Source organism: Dama dama, chromosome 22 (genome assembly GCF_033118175.1).
Source record: "Dama dama isolate Ldn47 chromosome 22, ASM3311817v1, whole genome shotgun sequence".
In the NCBI taxonomy this organism is placed as follows: Eukaryota; Metazoa; Chordata; class Mammalia; order Artiodactyla; family Cervidae; genus Dama; species Dama dama.
In genome coordinates, this window is record NC_083702.1 from 22360796 (window position 1) to 22381291 (window position 20496).

At 36.8% G+C, this 20496-nt stretch overlaps 1 protein-coding gene across 3 annotated transcripts in view; it reads right to left on the reverse strand.

Moving 5' to 3' along the window:
- Nucleotides 1–20496, reverse strand: part of LRP6 (LDL receptor related protein 6) — a 177566-nt gene that overhangs the window by 58090 nt on the left and 98980 nt on the right. For all 3 annotated transcript variants that reach the window (XM_061125031.1, XM_061125030.1, XM_061125029.1), the window contains exons 7-8: nt 19985–20156; nt 1597–1813 (exon numbers count right to left, since the gene is read on the reverse strand). In XM_061125031.1, the coding sequence (XP_060981014.1) occupies nt 1597–1813; nt 19985–20156 (389 nt within the window). The remainder of the gene's footprint in view (nt 1–1596; nt 1814–19984; nt 20157–20496) is intronic.

Genomic DNA, 20496 nt, shown 5'->3' on the forward strand with positions numbered 1-20496 from the left:
CAGATATGCAGATGACACTACCCTTATGGCAGAAAGGGAAGAAGAACTAAAGGGCCTCTTGATGAAAATGAAAAAGGAGAGTGAAAAAGTTGGCTTAAAGCTCAACATTCAGAAAACTAAGATTATGGCATCCGGTCCCATCACTTCAGGGCAAATAGATGGGGAAACAGTAGAAACAGTGGCTGACTTTATTTTTCTGGGCTCCAAAATCACTGCAGATGGTGACTGCAGCCTTGAAATTAAAAGATGCTTACTCCTTGGAAGGAAAGTTATGACCAACCTAGATAGCATATTAAAAAGGAGAGACAACACTTTGTCAACAAAGGTCCGTCTAGTCAACGCTATGGTTTTTCCAGTAGTCATGTATGGATGTGAGAGCTGGACTATAAAGAAAGCTGAGTGCCGAAGAATTGATGCTTTTGAACTGTGGTGTTGGAGATGACTCTTGAGATTCCCTTGGACTGCAAGGAGATCCAACCAGTCCATCCTAAAGGAGATCAGTCCTGGGTGTTCATTGGAAGGACTGATGTTGAAGCTGAAACTCCAATACTTCGGCCACCTGATGAGACAAGCTGACTCATCGGAAAAGACCTGATGCTGGGAAAGACTGAAGGCGGGAGAAAAAGGGGACGACAGAAGATGAGACGGTTGGATGGCATCACCGACTCAATAGACATGAGTTTGAGTAAACTCCAGGAGTTGGTGATGGACAGGGAAGCCTGGCGTGCTGCGGTTCATGGGGTTGCAGAGAGTCAGACACGACTGAGCGACTGAAGTGAAAACAGAGCAGGTCAAAACTCTTGTGCTGATCAACTGGGAATAAACGTATGACAAAATTACTTTCCTGTGTACCCAAAAGAAGCTTTAAGCAAACTGCATTATTCATACGATAGAAGTTCTTCTTTTGACAGAGTGTGTGGGTGTTAAGTTTAGCCCTTCAATTCAAACTATGCAGTCAGTATTGAACCAACATTTAAAGGTCCATCCCTGCCAATCGATCCAATGACTTGAGTTCTCATTTGTCCCTGGGTAAACACCTTTAAAGAAATTTCTTGATTCAAAAATTATTCATGGATACCTAGATGGTACCCAGCACTGGGTCATCCACAAGTATCACTGAACTTGGCGATATGCTGAAAACTGGTCTGGAGGTTTCAGGAACCAGAAGAAAGTGATTTGGAGTATTTTCTCCTGGGACATCTATCTGGGTTTGACCGTGGGAAGTGGAAGGAAGTTGACTGATATACCCTTGGAAAGAAGGTAATTGTCTAAAAACTGTTCACTGTCTTCCTTGACTTAGCCACTATGAAACACCATGGGCTATGAAGTAAAAGGCAACAAATTTTTAAGAAAAATGTAAAATGTACTTGTACCACAAAGAATATATTAACTTTGTGAGCTTCAACAAATTAAATAATCTCCTTAAAAAGAAAAAAAAAAAAAAAAAAGGGTCCATCTCTCATTACAGAAGGCTTAACAGACGATTTTTACATCCTATCAAAACATCAACAATTTACACTGCTGACTTTATAAGCTGCTAACCATATCTTTTCTCATTCCTGGTTCATCCTCTAAGAGTGCTGTGGAATTACCTACCAATGACTCGATGAACATTTGTGGCCTTCAGGCCCATGAGGTCAGGGAGCTGATCTATGATGACCTCCCGCTCTGCACTGCGTTTGTGCACTCTTTCGATGCTCCGCCTCTGCCAGTCAGTCCAGTAGACATAGTCACCCAACAAGGTAAACCCAAATATGTGGGGGATTTTGTCTTCCACGAGCACTCGTCTCCCAGTCCCATCGGTATTCATAACCTTCAAGTTTAAGTTTAAAGAGAAGGAAGAGGAAAAGATGTGTACTTATTCTTCATATATATGCAAAAAACAACAAAAACCAACCATGCTTTAATCAAAATCCAAAAGATTTTAGTTATTTCTATTACAATGCTTTCACAAAATGACAACATGCTGATTTAACAAGAATGATTTCAAAGACTCAATATAGGCTTATATTTAACTTCTATTTCTCCATTCTCTTATTAACCTTCCTTCTAAAAATTCTGACATTAGATTTAGTATGCATCTCCTATATTAAATGACCAAATAAAAATTAAAAGTACAATATTATCACCTTAAGTTTGCTCATCCATCTGTCTTCAAATTAGTGTACCTTTGCACACATTATACCAGTATATATTTTGTTTTATGACACATTTTATTTTATCCTGAAAGCTTTGCTTTTTTAATATCTAAGGAAACAGATTCAAATAAGGTCACACAGCTTGTAAATAGAATTGGTGTCTTTTTTAGGACTCCTTCTACTTAGTATATTTTTTATTTCATTGTTCGAAGATTTTTTTAAAACTACACGTTAACAGGGTTCTCAATAATCTCTCAGTCCTCTAAGGTTCTAATCACAAAACTGTCAGGTGGCTGACACTCTAGATACTCTCTCCACAACTAAGGTTCGAATAACTAGGCTGTATCTACAGTAACATGATTAAATTCACCCTGACACTTTCATTACAACAGAAGCAATTTCTCTAGAAGTGGCAAAGGCGTCTAACCTGTCTCTGACACTGCAGAAACACGTACTAATCTTCTGTTCTAAAAGACAGGAAGTCTTCCAAAGCACCAACTTTCAAGTTCCCAAATGAGAACATTTCTACCATTTAAAGTGGCCTGGGGGGAAAAAATAAAATAAAATAAAAATGAAATTAAAAAAATAAATAAAGTGGCCTGAGGGATCTCCCTGGTGGTCCTCTGGCTAAGATTACGATCTCCCAAATAAAGGCGACCTGGATTCAATCCCTGGTCAGGGAACTAAATTCCACATGCTTCAACTAAAAATCCCATTAGAAATAACAAAGACTCAGTGCAGCCAAATAAATAAATAAATAAATAAATATTTTATTTTAAAAAGTAGTCTGGGTGCCAGGCAAATCAGCCTTCAGAAATGTCATTCTGTGGCTAAAAACCTGTACATATAAACATCTGCCACCCACTCACCTAAAAAGAAGTATCAGGTATAATCTTAGGCAAGTACTAATTTTTTATCCATAAATTATATTCCATGTAAATCAATACTATGATGCCTAGATGGAATGACAAGCAAATACTATCTTTCTCTCTCCTCTCTAAAAATTTTAAAATACTTGCTGACCTTTCCAAAACAGCCAACTCTTTGAAATAAAATATTTAAAAACTGAGCAAAATTGTGCTATATCCTTATATCTTCAACTGCAAATATTGATTTATATCTGATGGAAGACAGATTATGTTAGTTAAATGTTCGTATCTGATACAACAGGACTTCTATTAATCCAACTGAATAAATCTGTCTTTAAACAGAATGTTTCTAAAAGTAAAAAAACATAGTTTAAAATAATTAACTACTACTCCAACCCCTAATATTAAACACTTTTTAAGGTTAATAATTTCTCCTTAATTTGAGACATGAGTTTAGATTTTTTTTATATTCACATTTTCCTGCAACAGACCATTCCTAGATATATTTCATTATGTCTACGGTTTATCCTGAAGTTATTTTGGTATTTAATAAAAGTAAAATGACTAAGTGGTCACTTTACTGAAGAGAGAACACAGGCTGATAATCTGTTTACCTATCTAACTAGAAAGTCATCTCAAGAAAACCAGGAACCTAATTCATTCACTTCCTATTACATCATTCATAGCTACCACTAGAGTCTGATGAAGAACTCAATAAATATTTTTAAAACAATTTTTAAAAGGAAAGCAGTTTCCTAAGACACTCAAGAAACCTTCTTAAAAATGGAAATGAAAATGTATAGAACAGTTCTCATCCTCAGACCCTAGTCTGGCCATGTGCATGAATAAACATTATCCTTGCTCAAATTTTAAATTCATATAAAAATGCACACTACCGTCTACTTTTGGAAAATGAACATATTCCTGATTCCCTCCTATAACCAGAGCTCCAAGAAAGAATTTCTGGCCCCATTTTACTACTTACTGCCTGGAAACTCTAATCAGGGTGAAAATCTTTCCTATATAGGATCTAATTTTAAAAAAGACTAGCATTTTGAAGGAAGGCTTATGCGTGTGTATTTAAAAGAAGTATATGTGAAATTTTATAGATTTTAATAAAGTATATTAGCATATTTTTTGTTGTTTAGTCACTAGTTGTATCTGACTCTTTGCAACCCTGCCAGGTTCCTCCGTCCATGGGATTATCCAGGCAAGAATACTGGAGTGGACTGCCATTTCCTTCTCCAAGGAATCCTCCCAACCCAGGGATCGAACCATGTCTCCTGCAATGGCAGGCAGATTCCTCACCGCTGAGCCACCAGGGAAGCCCTATTAAGATACTAAAAAACATAATTTAGAAGAATCTTTACTGTAGGTAGGAGAAGCTTATTTTAAAACTTGGTCTTTTTGCTTTCATCATAATATGGAGATTATCTCTTGACTCTGGTATCTTCCTCTACCCTCCTTGCAAGAATTTCCTCCCAATACTATTTCCTTCCTTACCAGTAGCTCCAATTTCTCCTTCTCTATAAAGTCCTTTTTTTTTTTTTGTCTTTAACACAACAGTTTCCACCATCTTAGAAAGACGTTTAAAAGCTGAAAGATTCCGTTTTTATTCTTTGACAGTGATCTGTAACCGCTGCCTCCACCTAACACCACTCAGTCCCTTCACTTCCTACAACCAGCTGACAACCTGTGCCTCAAAGTAGCTACTGAAAACGATCAATGACTACTTCCTTGTTTTTCTCAGCTTTTCTTAACGTTTGCCTCTTTTGACTGATTGAAACCCTAAACTGTGTTTTCATGGCCGGGATCTGATGTTACTTCTTTTTCTATACAAAGACTGCTTTCTATCTCTTCATTTCACTGGTTCCTCCTTCCTTTTTCAAACTTGGCTGGGTATTTTCCAAGATTTCCTGAGTTGTTCTCTGTAAAACATCCTTTAACAAGCCTATCAAGTCTTATGCCTTTACTATTACCTTCTGCAGAAAAATTACAAATATGGCAAGCTCTGGTCTAAGGTCTCATTAGTCTCTGCTGCAGTATTTCCAAAGGCATCTCCCAGAAAAGATACTGTTACCTCACCCAAAATGTCATATACGGAACAGGAAACCTATCTCCTCCATTAGGGGCAGGAGTTCATCATCCTATTAGATAGCATCTAACACAGACTGCTGAATAGTCTGTATTAAAGAACCCTAAAGTAATAGTTTCTTATAAGTGTACAGTACATTAAGACATGTTTGATTGTACTTTATTCCTAGATTCAGTATTATCTTGCATCAGCTATTTTACTTTTAATAAATTAACACTAATTTTGCTGATTACTATGCTCAAATACTGACCTTCCTGTTAAAATTTACTTGTTGATCTAAATGCATACACCAGTTGCCCAATACTGAACTTGTTTTTAAAAATAAAACCTAAATTTCTACTTCAAAAATACTACAGTATTAATCAACTCTCCTTTTTCAGTTATGTGTCCTGCAACATTCCTGATGGTTTATTTTAATAAATTAGCAATTTAAACACAAGATAGCTGATTAAATATGAATTCAGATAACAGGCAAAGAATAAAACTGAAAATCACAGTTAGAAATATAACAAAGAAACAATTCCAAAAGATTCTCCTGGTTCACAAAACCCAGCATTTTCTCTTTAGTATTTACTTTTCATTCTTTTGCTCTCTAAAAATCTCTTATGGGGAAATTCACTGGTGATCCAGAGGTTAGGACTCTGCTTCCACTTCAGGGGGCACAGGTTCGATACTTGGTTGGGGAACTAAGATCCCACGCATGCCTCATGATTCAGCCAAATGCAACAAAACAGAACATCTCTTATGATTATCTAACAATATTCTGGAAGAATTCAACAGATTTGGATTTTAAATATAAACTTTATCACTCATTAGATAAGGCAATTTCTCACACAAAAAACAGGAGAACATATCATGCTAAATTATTTAATGAATAAAGAATGTTTACTTATTAGCACGGTATCAGATGTGTAGTAGATGTTTACTAAATGCTGTTTTTCCCCTTCGTTGTTTTTAGTAAAATGCTTTAGTCCCTAAAAGTAAATAGCTACACTTAAATGACTACATTTAATTTAGCAAAATATAGCACTTCAAAATAAAAATTAATAAATAAATATAAAAGGTATGTGGAAATAAAAAACCAAACCATCACACACTTTTAAACAGAATAAAAGCAACACAGACCTTTCTGTATCCTGGCAACTGGTGGGAAACTGCAAGGCTGCAGCCTTATTCTCATTTGTAACGCCCATTTTTACTGTTTGCTTATGCAACTTAGATGCACATTAACTAAAACAGTAAGCACAAAGGAGCAAACAGTTGGACAATTTAGTTGGAATATACTTTTGCTGTTCTATCAGACCCTCACTTCAATCCCCAGAATCAATGACCATACTTACTAAATGCAAATCACATGAAAAACACGATGAATGCTGAGAAGTTTACAACAGGGCCCCTTCTAGCTAAGGGTTACAATCCAATTGAGGAGGTAATCTACATTTATATTAAAACCACACACATACACCCTTCTCTGGTCTACAGCTGATCAGAAAAAACTTGAGCAAGAAGTAGTGATTCAAATCCACCTTCAAGAATTAGAAGAATTTTGACAAAGAGAAAAAGAAAATGATTTTTCAGAATAGAAAAAGTACACACGTTAAGATGCAGTCCAGAATGTCTTGTTTGATTAAAAGAAGCGCTTTGAGGTAAAAAGAATACAAAAGGGACTCAAAGAGACAGCTTTAGGCAGATATCACCTGATAGCCAGATATGAAATTCCAGGTAAGAAAAACTATAGAAAACAAGAAACTTATGAAAGCCACCTTAAGGAGTATGACATAACACAGCTGTGTGTCAGGAAGACCTCATGTACCTCTATCACTGTGTCCTGACTGTGCCGAAGAGAACTATCTCAAGCGCAGACTTATGGTTAATAGGGCATTCCTAGTGGCTCAATAGTAAAGAATTTGCTTGCCAGTGCAGGAGACAAGGGTTCAATCCCTGGCCCAGAACCCCACATGCCACAGAGCCGCTAAGCCCATGCATCCCAACTCTGGAGCCTGTGCTTAGAGCCCGGGAGCCCCAACTACGGAGCCCATGTGCCCTAGAGCCCATGCTCCAGAAGAGAAGGCACCACAGTGAGAGGCCCGCGCACCGCACCTGGAGAGTAGGCCACGCTCATCACAACTAGAGAAACGCCTGCGCAGCAACAAAGACCCAGCTCAGCCCCCTCCCCCAAAATTAAGTATTATAGTTAACAAAATATTTTCAGTTTTCATGGGATGATAATGTGTCTGTGTGTGTGGGTCTGACTCTCTGCGATTCCATGGACTGCAGCCCACCAGGCTCCCCCATCCATGGGATTTCCCAGGCAACAAAACTGGAGTGGGTTGTCGTTTCCTTCTCCAGGGGCTTGTCCCCACCCAGGGATCAAACCCAAGTCTCCTGTATTGGCAGGCAGATTCCTTACCACTCTGCCACCTAGGAAACCACAGATAATAGAGGTCCAAAAAAATCCCTTTTCTGAAAGCCTTAGGGTTAATTAGCCCTGTTTCAGAATTCAGACTTTTTTCCTGAAATATAGAAAGGTTAACACAATGCATACTGCATATCACCTCTACCTGGGTCCGGGGCAACACTTCATTGCCAAGCATGATAATATTTTTGCTGAAAGACATACACATATTCCCACAAAGGGGCATAAACAGAGACTACAATTAGTCTTACACCGCTTCAAGTCAGGGTCGTTACCAACTGAATTAACAAAAACAACTTTCGGTTTAGAGAGCTTTTTAGATTTCAGAACTGCACATAAGGACTGCAGGTTAGGAGTGCTTTGCTGACCTTTACACTGATCCCCTGACAAAACCGGGGCTTAGATCAGTGTTAATGCTGCTCTAAGTGCAAGCAAGGGTCTCAGAAAAAAGAAAAAAAAACATGCAAAGGACATGCTTAAATGGTAAGGTAACTTTTAGCAACATCTGGCAAAACAACAACAAATGATAATCTTTAGAATAGCAGAGTCCAAGGACTGAAATACAGTTCCCTAAAAGCCACAGCTAAGGATTCTATATAGCTTTGCACACTGGAACATTAGTATCTTCTAGCTAGCTATTCCTTCTTCTCTCACTTGAAAGGCAAAACTAAAAGTCTTTTTTTTTTTTTTTTTGGGGGGGGGAGTAGTGGAGTAAATACAGTACACACTTAAAGCTAGATGTAGCATCTCAATTTCAAATTCAACGAGGTAACTAAGATATGCTAAAGACACTTTCAATGTAACTTTGTAAGAACACCTGTCCCCTTAACTATCTTCCCATTCTTGACTGCTACAGCTTTTTACAACAGAGTTGAGTCTAAAATAGTGCTGTCCGAACAAAGTATAACACAAGTCACAAATGTGAGTCCTGTGTAATTTAAAATTTTCTAGAAGCCAGATGTTTTTTAAGTTTAAAAATAGATATACTTAATTTATTCAAATATATCCAAAATATTTTTACTTCAAAATGTAATCTTTAGAACTGTACTGCTGAGATTTTAATACTAAGATTTACAGTCTTCTCAGTATGCATTTAACCTTTAAGCATCTCAATTCAGAGTAACTGCACTGTAGGTGCTCTGTGGACATATGTGGCCACTGACTACCACAGTGGGCTGTGCAGGATTAGAATTTAATGGTGGTGACTATACAGCCCACAACAAAGTTAATTTAATCCTGTTTTACATTGGACCTCCATCCCCTCTCAAACCTGCCTGCCACCTTCGAGGCTGCCCTAGACTCACAGGCTCGGTAGAACCACAAACAAATGTTTTCCATTTGAGCTTTCTTCCCTCCCCAGCTAAACTAAATTCTAATACAGGTTAAAATTACTTCAAAAAGTGGTTTCTCATGAAAAGAATGAACAAAACTCTACTTGTTTCATCTTTTATCACATTTGCAAGTTTACATTTCAAAGTACCAGCCGAGATTTGTTAAGAATAAGGACAAAGGCCTGATTTCATTTCTTTTTGCTTATCTCAAAATACAAGTATTAAAACCACATTTATATTAATAAGATCACTGCAGATGGTGATTGCAGCCGTGAAATTAAAAGACACTTACTCCTTGGAAGGAAAGTTATGACCAACCTAGACAGCATAGTAAAGAGCAGAGACATCACTTTGTCAACAAAGGTCCGTCCAGTCAATGTTATGGTTTTTCCAGTGGTCATGTACGGATGTGAGAGTTGGACTATAAAGAAAGCTGAGTGCTGAAGAACTGATGCTTTTGAACTGTGGTGTTGGAGATGACTCTTGAGAGTCCCTTGGACTGCAAGGAGATCCAATCAGCCCATCATAAAGGAGATCAGTCCTGGGTGTTCATTGGCAGGACTGATGTTGAAGCTGAAACTCCAATACTTCGGCCACCTGATGTGACGAGCTGACTCAATAGAAAAGACCCTGATGCTGGGAAAGATTGAGGGCAGGAGGAGAAGGGGACGACAGAGGATGAGATGGTTGGATGGCATCACCGACTCCATGGACATGGGTTTGGGTAGACTCTGGGAGTTGGTGATGGACAGGGAGGCCTGGTGTGCTGCAGTCCATGGGGTCGCAAAGAGTCGGACACAACTGAGCAACTGAACTGAACTGAACCTGCCATTACATTTATATCTGCCATCACCAAGGAGATGGGGCGAGCCTTGAGCTCTCACCAGGAGAAGCTGGGTGGTTCCCGAGTATCTTTACTCCACTTTACTATGTGCCTGAAATTTTCCATAAGTAAAAAAAAAAAAAGGAGAAAAAAAAAAAAAAATGGAGGTAAGATAATAGTCCAAGGGCATGTAAATAATGATAATAATATTATTAAAAAATGCTATCATTTTTGTTATTCATACGATGTAGGAAGCAATTTATAAGAATAGTCTGAAAAAAAAAAAAAAAAGAATAGTCTGAAGAGATTAAGGGATCGAAAGTTTAAACTAAACGTGGCTGTGGGACCTCACAGCTGAAGAACTATGTATTTCCCCTTACACGGAGTCTAAGGATTACTTTGTGAAATCTGTTTCCTTCCATTACTTTTGCAGAGTTGACACTTCTTAGCAAATTGGCTTCTACCCTAAACATTTCTTTTATCAACCACACAATCTCTCTTCTAGGCAAAAGCAACACAGTAAAACAAGAACATGTTGCTTTGTCTCAAAGAAAATTACTATTACATTCTCATACCCAAGGAGTAACAGTTTTGGACAGGTTACTAGGTTTGTAAATACCATTTTAAGCCTCTTTATGTTTAAAATAACAACCCAAATCCCGGTAAAAGACTGCTTGTACACTGTGAACCCAGAACAAATGCACCACTTTAGCCAATTCTAAAAGATTACCCTTATGCTTTAAAAGTTGAGCCAACACTAATTAAATCTTCTGGCAACTCTTGAGGTTGTGCTTCATCGTATTACCTCAGAGTGGTTTAATTAAACAGAAATTAGGCTTCTGTCACTCCTAAAATCTACCTCCAAATCTGAACCAGAGTCTCCAGTGGTTTCAGCTGCTTCAACCGCATTGTGGTACGGATTTAACATTCTGAGGCATTCCCAAATATTACAAACCACACTTAGAACACGGACTACAACAAGAAACAGATGTGGGTTAACCAGAACATTATCTTCACAGATAGGAGGTAATGGCAAACCTTCTGTAGACATGACATCCGTTTTTGAGCAGTTTCGTCAGCTCATTAAATGTCAACACAGGATTACCCATCTTGGAATGCAGCCAGTCTGCTACCAAACTTGCTGCTATGCAACTTCTCTTGACTAGACATGTTCAAGAAATAGATGACAACAGGACAATCAGGCACCCATCATGAAATGAACTGGGAATACTATCAAGTTCCAAAAGAAAATTCAAACAAACCATTCCTTTTATAAAAGCCCAGCCAATATTCAAAACAAGCAGTGAATTATTAGTTTATATATTACATATATAAATAATTATATATTGCATATATTAACATATAATTAATATATTTATAATTTTATATATATATATGACAAATAGGTATCATTGGGACTGATTCATATACTCCATAGGGTAAAAAGTATAATTTCACAGAAATGGCCTTTTTGGAAAACAGAAGACAGTATTTATTGATGGCAATAACATTTCAGTCATGCAGAATCTCACTGGAGTGAGAAGTGAAGAGAAATGCTTTGCACCCAGTAAGGGAAACAGAGGGATACTCTGCATCTGTTTAAGAGAGCAGTAAGAGCAAATCCAGTGCTGCATTTAAAGACTTTAACCTACTTCAAGACATTCTATGTCTGAGTAAATACAAGTGATTTTCAATACGGAAAAAGAAAGTGTCACACTTGCACTAGGTAGTTTTATAGTATTTTTACAAGAAGTCATGTTTAGAATACCAAACATTTGCAGTTACTACGCTCTTTTACAGACAAGAGCTACAAATTGCGATTGTGACCAAAGCATTCTAAAACAAGAATTACTCAGCAAAACTATAAAATTGAGAACAGATTTTCAACTGAAGGTATCGAAAATCAACCCCACCTTAGTCAATTTACTCAACTGCTTCATGAGACACCTCTGAGAACCCCACTGTCCTAGAACCTTTAATGACCCTACTGGGAGAACCATTAGCACATTAACAAGGGAATACTGATCCCTTTCCTCTCGCTCAAGAACAACTTATGTACACTCTATTTGGAGTCTTAGCATGGAAAATTGACTCTAACATCTTAGTAATTAAGGCAAATTACTCCAGTACCAATGAGCACGCCTCATGTCCGGATTCTGGTTTTAAATACTATTCATTAAAAAGAACCATGGCTCCTTGGCAGGGGAAATAAAAGAGAAAGCTGGACTATACCGTTGTTCCAAAAAGTGTTTTTAAAATGATGGGGACTCCTTACAAAAGTAAAATTAAATTCCCATATGATCCAGCAATCCTACTTCTGGTACAGATTGAAAAATGGGATCCCAAAGAGGTATTTGCACCTCATATTCATTGTGGCACGGTTATTCACAATAGCCCAGAGGTGGAACCAAATTAAATGGCCATCAAAAGATGAATGGTTAGAGAAAATGTAGTATATGCATAAAATGGAATATTATTCAGCCTAAAAAAAGATGGGAATCCTATCACATGACACAAACATGGATGAACCTTGAGGACATTATGCTACGTGAGATACAGCCAGTCACAAAAAGGTAATACCACATAATTCCACTTAGATGAGTTATCTAAAGTGATCAAATCCTGAGAATCAGAAAGTAAAATGGTGTTCGCCAGAAGTTGTTCAATAGGAATGGAGATTCAGTTTTGCAAGATAAAAAAGTTCGCAAGATCTTGAACAATAATGCACATATAATTAACACCACTGTATGTTTTAAAATGGTTAAGGTGGTAGCTTTTATGTTATGTGTTTTTCACCACAATTTAAAAAAAAAAAAGGACACATGTGAAAAGAATATGGAATCACCTTGATGGTACCCCTATTGCCAATTCTGGGATAATCTTTGCAACAATATAATGATGACAATGCAAGGTAACCTGTGGAATAAATTGAACATCCATGGGTTCATATATATAAAAATATGTATGTACAAATATACATGAATAATTGAATAAATAGGCAAGGGGACATCTCTTCCTTATGAGAGAATTCCAATTAATATAATAGGAATAATGGAAATGGTATAAATGTTCATTTCCTGGTGATCACTATTCTCTGAGTACGTAAAACAAATCTGGGTGAAAGTTTTACGACTCTTGCCAATTTTTTGTTGAAGTCTGAAATTACTTCAAAAAGAAAGAGGCAGCAGAACTCAACACAAAAAGTACCGTACAGGAAACTTGAATTCCATTCTTTTCTTTCTAAGTAGAAAGTTCTATGACCTTTGGCAAATAAAAAAAGCTAAGCAGAAAGCACCAAGCACTGCTCCATTTTAAGAAACAAAACCCGGGTTAGAAAAAATACATGTTTGCTTGAGTACAGGACCTATCCAGAAACCATCTGATGATAACATCTGAACTGTCTGAACATGGCTTTTTCCCCCAAAGATAATGATACTCTGAAAACACATGAAATACCGTTTCCTTACTATCTGCAGACTAATGAAATCCACTGTGACCCAGAAGAGTTTGGGGTTTTCGCCCCCATATTTTAAGAATAACACTGTAACTAACACAAAAATAGTATTATAAATCTCAACCAGACATAAAAGCCAATCAATCCAAAATCAAAAATGAATGAACAACAAAACTAAATAACTCTGAACAAGGACTAGATTAATAGCAAAGCCTCTAATTTCAATCCTACTTACTAACTACAAGCCTGGCAGATTTCAGAAGCTCAAAATAATAAATGAAATGACAAAACACTAGTCTACTGAAAATCTCAGCACAATAAAAGGGATTCTAACTCCTTCCCTGAGATTATTATTTTAGATCATATCTATCAAAAACAATCACAGTACAATGAATGAAGAGTTTGGGAACTCAAGAGTTCAACAAAAAAATTAACAGGGCCTGCATTATAACATTCTTAACATTTTAAAACTGAAAACTACATTTAAAGTGGGGGAAAAAAAGACTGAAGGTGAATCCTTTGCTCATTATGGATAACTTTAGGAATGACTATTACACAGAATCCTTAAATAGCTGGTGATAAGGTGAAAATACTTGTCATTGTTAACATGGTTCAATGTTTTGCAAATTCCCTCCCAAGAAGTCCCAAAATTGTGGTCCTTGCCATTTATATGACTGTTTACCCTTTCCAAATCTAATAACAATAAAAATAAAATCTCTGTGACCCCTTTAAAAGTATATATAATAGCTTCCAAGCTACAGGGAAATAACCGCCTGAAAAATGTTTTACATGGACTCTATTAACATCTACATGTTTGGCAAGCTTCAAACAACAGCTTTCAACATTTATTTAAACCCATCACATATGTTAATAATGAAGTAGTCTGCATAGAGGTCAGTGCAAAATCTAAATGAATAGCTTACCAGAAGTTAATATCAGTAAAACTGAGTTACAAAGATACTGAACCTCCAATATGCCAAGTTTTCTTTAGATGAGAGGAATTACAGGCACAGTATATAAGGAAAAATTTAAAGGAAAAAAAAAACAAGTCATGTCATCTGTGATATACATTCCTTCTTAGCAATTCTCCCATGATATGCATCCCATGATACTCTATGATATGCAATTAGTATAAAAAGCATCAGAAAACGTTAAAGCTGGAAGGAACGTCAAGATCATCAGGTTCAAATGATCTCAGTGGTCAAAATACAAAAATCAGCAATTATGTGAATTATCTATAGTCACCCCCAGTTAAATGGCAAAATCATGAGAACTAGGTCCAATATCACAAAATGATTCAATAAAGATCTAGAGATTACCTCCATAAGAACTAAAAACTGTTATAAATTGTAAAGAGGTTGACTTCTCTTCTCAAGAAAGTAGGACACAGAAAGTCAGCACTCCTACTTCGGGGGTAGAAAAACCAAAGGAACAAAACAGGTACTTCTAAAATAATCAGACTGTAACTAAAAACAGCTCCCCACATATTAAATGGCTGAATACTAAAACATGAGATGGAAACGTATAATACGATAATATTTAAAAAATGATACAAGTGCAAGTTCAAACTTGGTCCCTAAAATGCTTTCTAAGTACCAATGTGTATCAGATTATCCTAATTTACACAGATAAAATTATTATAACTCCAAAGCGAGGTAAATGCATCTTGCCTGGTGAGGCTCACGGGTTTGTTGTGGCAGTTCAGGAAAAGTATGATTACACCTATCATCAAGCAAGTTTCTCTCATCATAAATACGTGCAATAATTCTTTTAGAGCCAAAGTAGAGTGGATAATGAGATGACAGAGCTTATAATTGGATGATGTACTACTCTGCCTACTGCAGATTGCAGTAACAAGTTTAAAAATGTTGTTAGAACTGTACATCAACTTTCATATAGGTATGAAACAGATAACTTTCATACAGGAGCTTAAAGATGTATATAATCATTAAGATACATCCCAAACAGAAATAAGAAATATAATGGGAGAGCATCATGTTTACAACTCAATGAATACAGGCCCCAGATCCAGGTGTTCTGTTGAGCTGAGGAATCTAACAGTGGAATTTATCAGTATTTTTCTGTTATAATATGTCAAGAATACACAGGGGGAAAATATATATATTCACATACATATACTGTGGTAAAGTAGTAGGAATGGGCAAAGATTCAGATTATTTAAGTTCATTATCTTGAACCTTTCTCTAAAACTAAAAGTAAAATCAATTTTACGAGATAGTGTTATAAACTGGCAAAGATTTAAAAGGAAGAACTTGTTGGTACTTGTCACATACTCAGGAGTGCTTTACCTCAACAGATGAGATGATTACCCCAATAATGATTACATTATTATAATTTCTTAAGGAGGAATTAATCTTAGAAACAAACAATAAGGAAAACCATCATAAATGGGTCCTTGTGTGTTTCAACAGACTTTCACAATACTCAGGCTAAAGATGCCAGACAAAGAAATTACTTTAAAAAGAAATCTCAATACTTGGGAAACAGATTTCTTTATAAGAGTACTGATTAAACAGAGGAAGCTGTCATGAGAGGAAAATGTAGCCCTGCAATTTCAGGCTTAGACTATGAAACAGAACATTCACCAAAAGCCAAGTTTTCAGTACACATCCTACACAATAATACCCTCTTTATTCAAAAATTCCTTGGTACTCAAAGTTCTAATAATTTCTGTTTCTCTTTCCCAACAGAACTGTGCCAGGAATACCTAGATTTTGGAGAAACTATCTACGGATGCTGTATTCTCTAAAATAGGGAAATTTACAATAAAAGAGATTTGAAAAAAATTCTATATGTCTGACAAAGATCAGAAAATCTTTATCTCCACTAGCTCTTGCTGCATTTGTCAGCATAAGCTCTGAAATAAAAAGGGGAAAAAAAACAAATAACAAGTATATACTAAGAAAATTAATTGTGAGAAAATCTCAGAGATTTTAATACTAAAATCTCTATGATAGTATTACTATTTTCAATAAAACCAGTGATTGAAATCACATTAATAATGTCAAGTTAAACTGGTATGTAAAAATCATCCTCAAGAAAATACAAGCTAACAGTATATTCTTAGCTTTATATAAATATTTTAAACTTATAAATTATCTATGATATGTCTTCACTATTGGTAAGCAATACTGCAGGCCAATAGTGCTACAAATGCTTAACGCTTTTGGTGTTGAGAGTGGATCAAGAAACATGAAAATACTGTTAAGACACCATGTGCTTCTGCCTACTGTAAGGCCTTATAAAACAGAAATAAAGGCTTATTTAATGTCACCTACCAGAAAAAAGAAACAACCTTTCCGGCTAATGCGTTAGTATTTATTATCAGAAAGTATTTTAGTATTTATTATTTTAACACCTGAGTGGAGGGTAGAGGGGACTCCAGTGCAGACAAGTAAACTAGAAGCTTGTGTGTAAAAGGTGATGAAATGATTTCAGCATAATGAAGAAACATAAACAAGTACCTACAGTTAAGTGGCCCCTATCAGTTCACAAATATGAAAATCAGACATACACTCACAGAAACATTCTTATATTAAAGCACCAGTCAATACGATGATCATCTTTAAAAAAAAAAAAAAAGACATCATTAGCACTTCACTATACAGCATTGCTCTCTGTGGAAGTTGGTTGTAAATCTCAGGTAAACCTATTTATTTTTTCTTGCAACTCTGGACAACAAAAATGAAGTCTGAAACCCAAAGCTCCCTATTAATTTTCTCTGGTTTCCCCCAATCCTCAGACCTAGCTCCCCAACATATCCAGCATCTGGTTACATCACCACTTATCAAAAGAAGTGAGTGAGAACCTGATCTAAGTAATCTCCACTGAGGGAGCAGAGCGCATAACCGAATGAACACTTTGAGCTCTTCGCATAAGATCCACCCAAAACACAAGAGCTTACTATGCCTTACAGTGCTACATGACCATTTACCAAACCCCTATTTTTAATTCCCAAATGTACTGGAAACATACAACCCAGGTAAACTTGAAGTCTTCCAGAAGAGACAGGGCCACAACAACTGTAATTTAGTATTTTCTTATAGTCCCAGGAAAAAGCACCTTTCATTCTTGGGCATGACAAAAGAAGCGGGGAAGCTTTCTAAAGAGAAGGGGACTAGCAAGGAGCATGTGACATAGACTAGGTCAGATGAGCACTAAGAGTAAGTTGATTACTTGCTAGCCAGCAAGTAATCTAAGAAAAGAGAGCATTTTTTAAATTATGTATCTTCCCAAAAGTTTTGGTCGACCTACTATCAAGTAAGGCAAGAAGACAAGCTGGGGTCACAGCTGCTCCTATAATCACTACTTGTCTCAGAGTAGGAACCTAACAGTTTTTCTTCCTCCCTTATGCAAGACTGATTTAGATGGAGAGCTGTGCTCCTTCCTTAGCTTGTCATATATCAGCAGTTTTAGATTACAGTAGCAGCTCTATTTCCCAGATGAATCTGTAAAAAAAAAAAAAATTTTTTATACTATAATTATAATTCAAATTACAAATGCTTTGAATGCCCAATTTGGGAAACTTCATCAGAGTCTCCAGAGGAAAAAACAAGGGGAGGTCTTTGTGTGTAGGATTTGGTAGAAGCAGATATATCACCAACCCTAAACAATCTGTCAAAAAGAGAACAAAGAACAAACAGCAGTTGTGTTCCAATAAACCTGGAAGAAAGGTGAGTGCCAAAGAATTGATGCTTTTGAACTATGGGGTTGGAGAAGACTCTTAAGAATCCCTTGGACTGCAAGGAGGTCCAAACAGTTCATCCTAAAGAAACCAGTCCTGGATATTCATTGGAAGAACTGATGCTGAAGCTGAAACTCCAATACTTTGGCCACCTGATGTGAAGAGCTAACTCACTGGAAAAGACCCTGATGCTGGGAAAGATTGAGAGCAGGAGGAGAAGGGGATGACAGAGGATGAGATGGGTGGATGGCATCACCAACTCGACGGACATGAGTTTGAGTAAACTCCGGGAGATGATGATGGACAGGGAGGCCTGGCGTGCTGCAGTCCATGGGGTCACAAAGAGTCTGACACGACTGAGCAACTAAACTGAACTGACTGAAACCTGGAAGAAGAGAAGCAGATCTGAAAGGAAAGTTTAAGGATGACGGTACAAGTCAAGAAAGAAAAAAGAAGTGAGAAAGCAAATGACATCACATATATTAATACGTATACACAGCTCAAGAGGCCAGAATTAACCCTAATTTTTAGACCTACTGCATTTCCTACAAAATAAGAAAATAAATCCTGTAGAATATTCTATATTGTGCATTTTTATTCTTAAACACTGTCATTCAGAACCTCCATAAATTCCCATTTCTCTACCCAAATCTCTCCTCGACTTCTTGTGATTCCTAATAAATTTCTCTAAATAAAATGACCTAATGTAGATAAGACTTGAAAAATTCCTAGAAAGAAACCAATGTTTTATTTACAATCTAAACGGTCATAGCAAGCTAAGAAAGATAAGATCATATACAGAATTTTTTAAATCCCTATGAAATAAAAAATCACGTTCTCTTCTCTGATGTAAACTATGTGCTCCTGCCTTATGTGCAGACAGTCCTCTGGGACACACGGGCCACAACTGTTTTTCTAAGAGTAGTAACACATATACATTCATGGAGAGTCCAGGGCGGATCAACAATTGGCAATTCGTGAACTGGAGGGGAATGGTGTGTGATCTGTACCCCAGTGATGCTCACGGCCTGTCTGAAAAGTAAACTCACAACCTCTGTCTCAACAGCACTGCACTCCAGCTGCTAAAAATTCCAACACTAACGTGGATTTAGCGAGGGTGGGGGCAGTGAAACACTAACAACAGGGAAGACATTTGTACAGTCAAGTCTATGCAGTTTTCTATTAATGGAAACCAGCTGCAAGAGCAGAAGATGGTTTTCAGGATTTAAGCCCAGTGGAATACTAATAGGTTTTTTTTTTCTATTCCAAGATTCCAATCTGAAACAAGACCCTTTATCTCATTATTCCCTGAGAGTCCCTGTCACTCCCAAGAATTACCTTTCTAAAGTAACTGCTCTATAGCCCAAATTATCTATTACAAGATGCGTGTCATGGCTCTGAAGAGCCATTCAAACCTACTCCTTATATGAGAAATCATGTGATCTCCAAAGAAATACTGTGATCAAAACTCTGTTTTAACTGCGTGACCCACAAGACCTCTGGCAGAGCCCAATTTAAAGTTGTAGAATTCAGACTTCACATCCATTATCAGGGATTTTCACCCTTTACAAAACAAAGTAATAAAATATTCACATATGGTGGCTGTTTCCACCATAATTCTATTCTGACTGCCCCAACTTAGTTCTATGATTTAAATATTTTCTCTCAAGCCCTGGCTAATTAATTTTTCTCCCACACAGCTCATAAATCAATTGAAAAACTGTTTGCATGTAACCATCTTAATAGTTAATATATACCACCACCTTCCCCAACACCAACAAAAAGTATGTATGTATGCTCTGTTTTCCTGACAATGATTACCAGCGCTTCCAGTATCAAGCTTATTTAACATCTGATTTGTGCAAACTGCCCCTAGGAAATTCAGGCAGTGGTTTTACCCATAATGAGAAAAATCATTCACATAAGCTTTTAAGAATAGAAATAGATGAACACCTATTTCTCATGCAAGATTAACTCAGAAATCTTGTGGTGAGTTGGAAGAAAAGATGTTAATTCCTAGAATCCTAAAGGTTGATTAAAATACAAGACGCCTCTGGCATCCCATTGAAGAGACAAGTATATCTGGATCATATCACCATCAACTCAAAAACCGTTATAAAAGTGGTTTTAAAGTGAAAAAGCAAGAAACAAACCTCAATTTTGTCTGTTTTGGCATCTCCCCAGTATATTTTGCCTTCATCATAATCCAAGGCTAAACCATTGGGCCAACCAAGAGAAGTGTTAACCAATACGACTCGATCAGAACCATCCAAAGCTGCTCGCTCAATTTTCGGGATTTCTCCCCAGTCAGTCCAATACATGTACCTACAGAAGTATACAGAGTATGAGCTAAAAACGGATAATGAACTGTAAATTTCAGATATCCTAAAGGTGAGACCCAACCCTCTTTTACATTGGTTACCAGTTAACACCTACAGAAGGAAAAACAGGTTAAGACTTAAAACATACAAAGAGTCCATTTAAGACATTTATAATTGCAGTGTATAAACTTGTAAAAAATTTTTTTCAGATGAAACAGTGTTTTCTAGGAGTGATAATGAAAAATGCCTTCCAATAATGAGACTCTATGTTTAGATTTTTTCCCCCCAAGATATTTTGTGTTCCTTACCAGCAACAATCTTCTCTCTCTTGCTAGCTTATCATC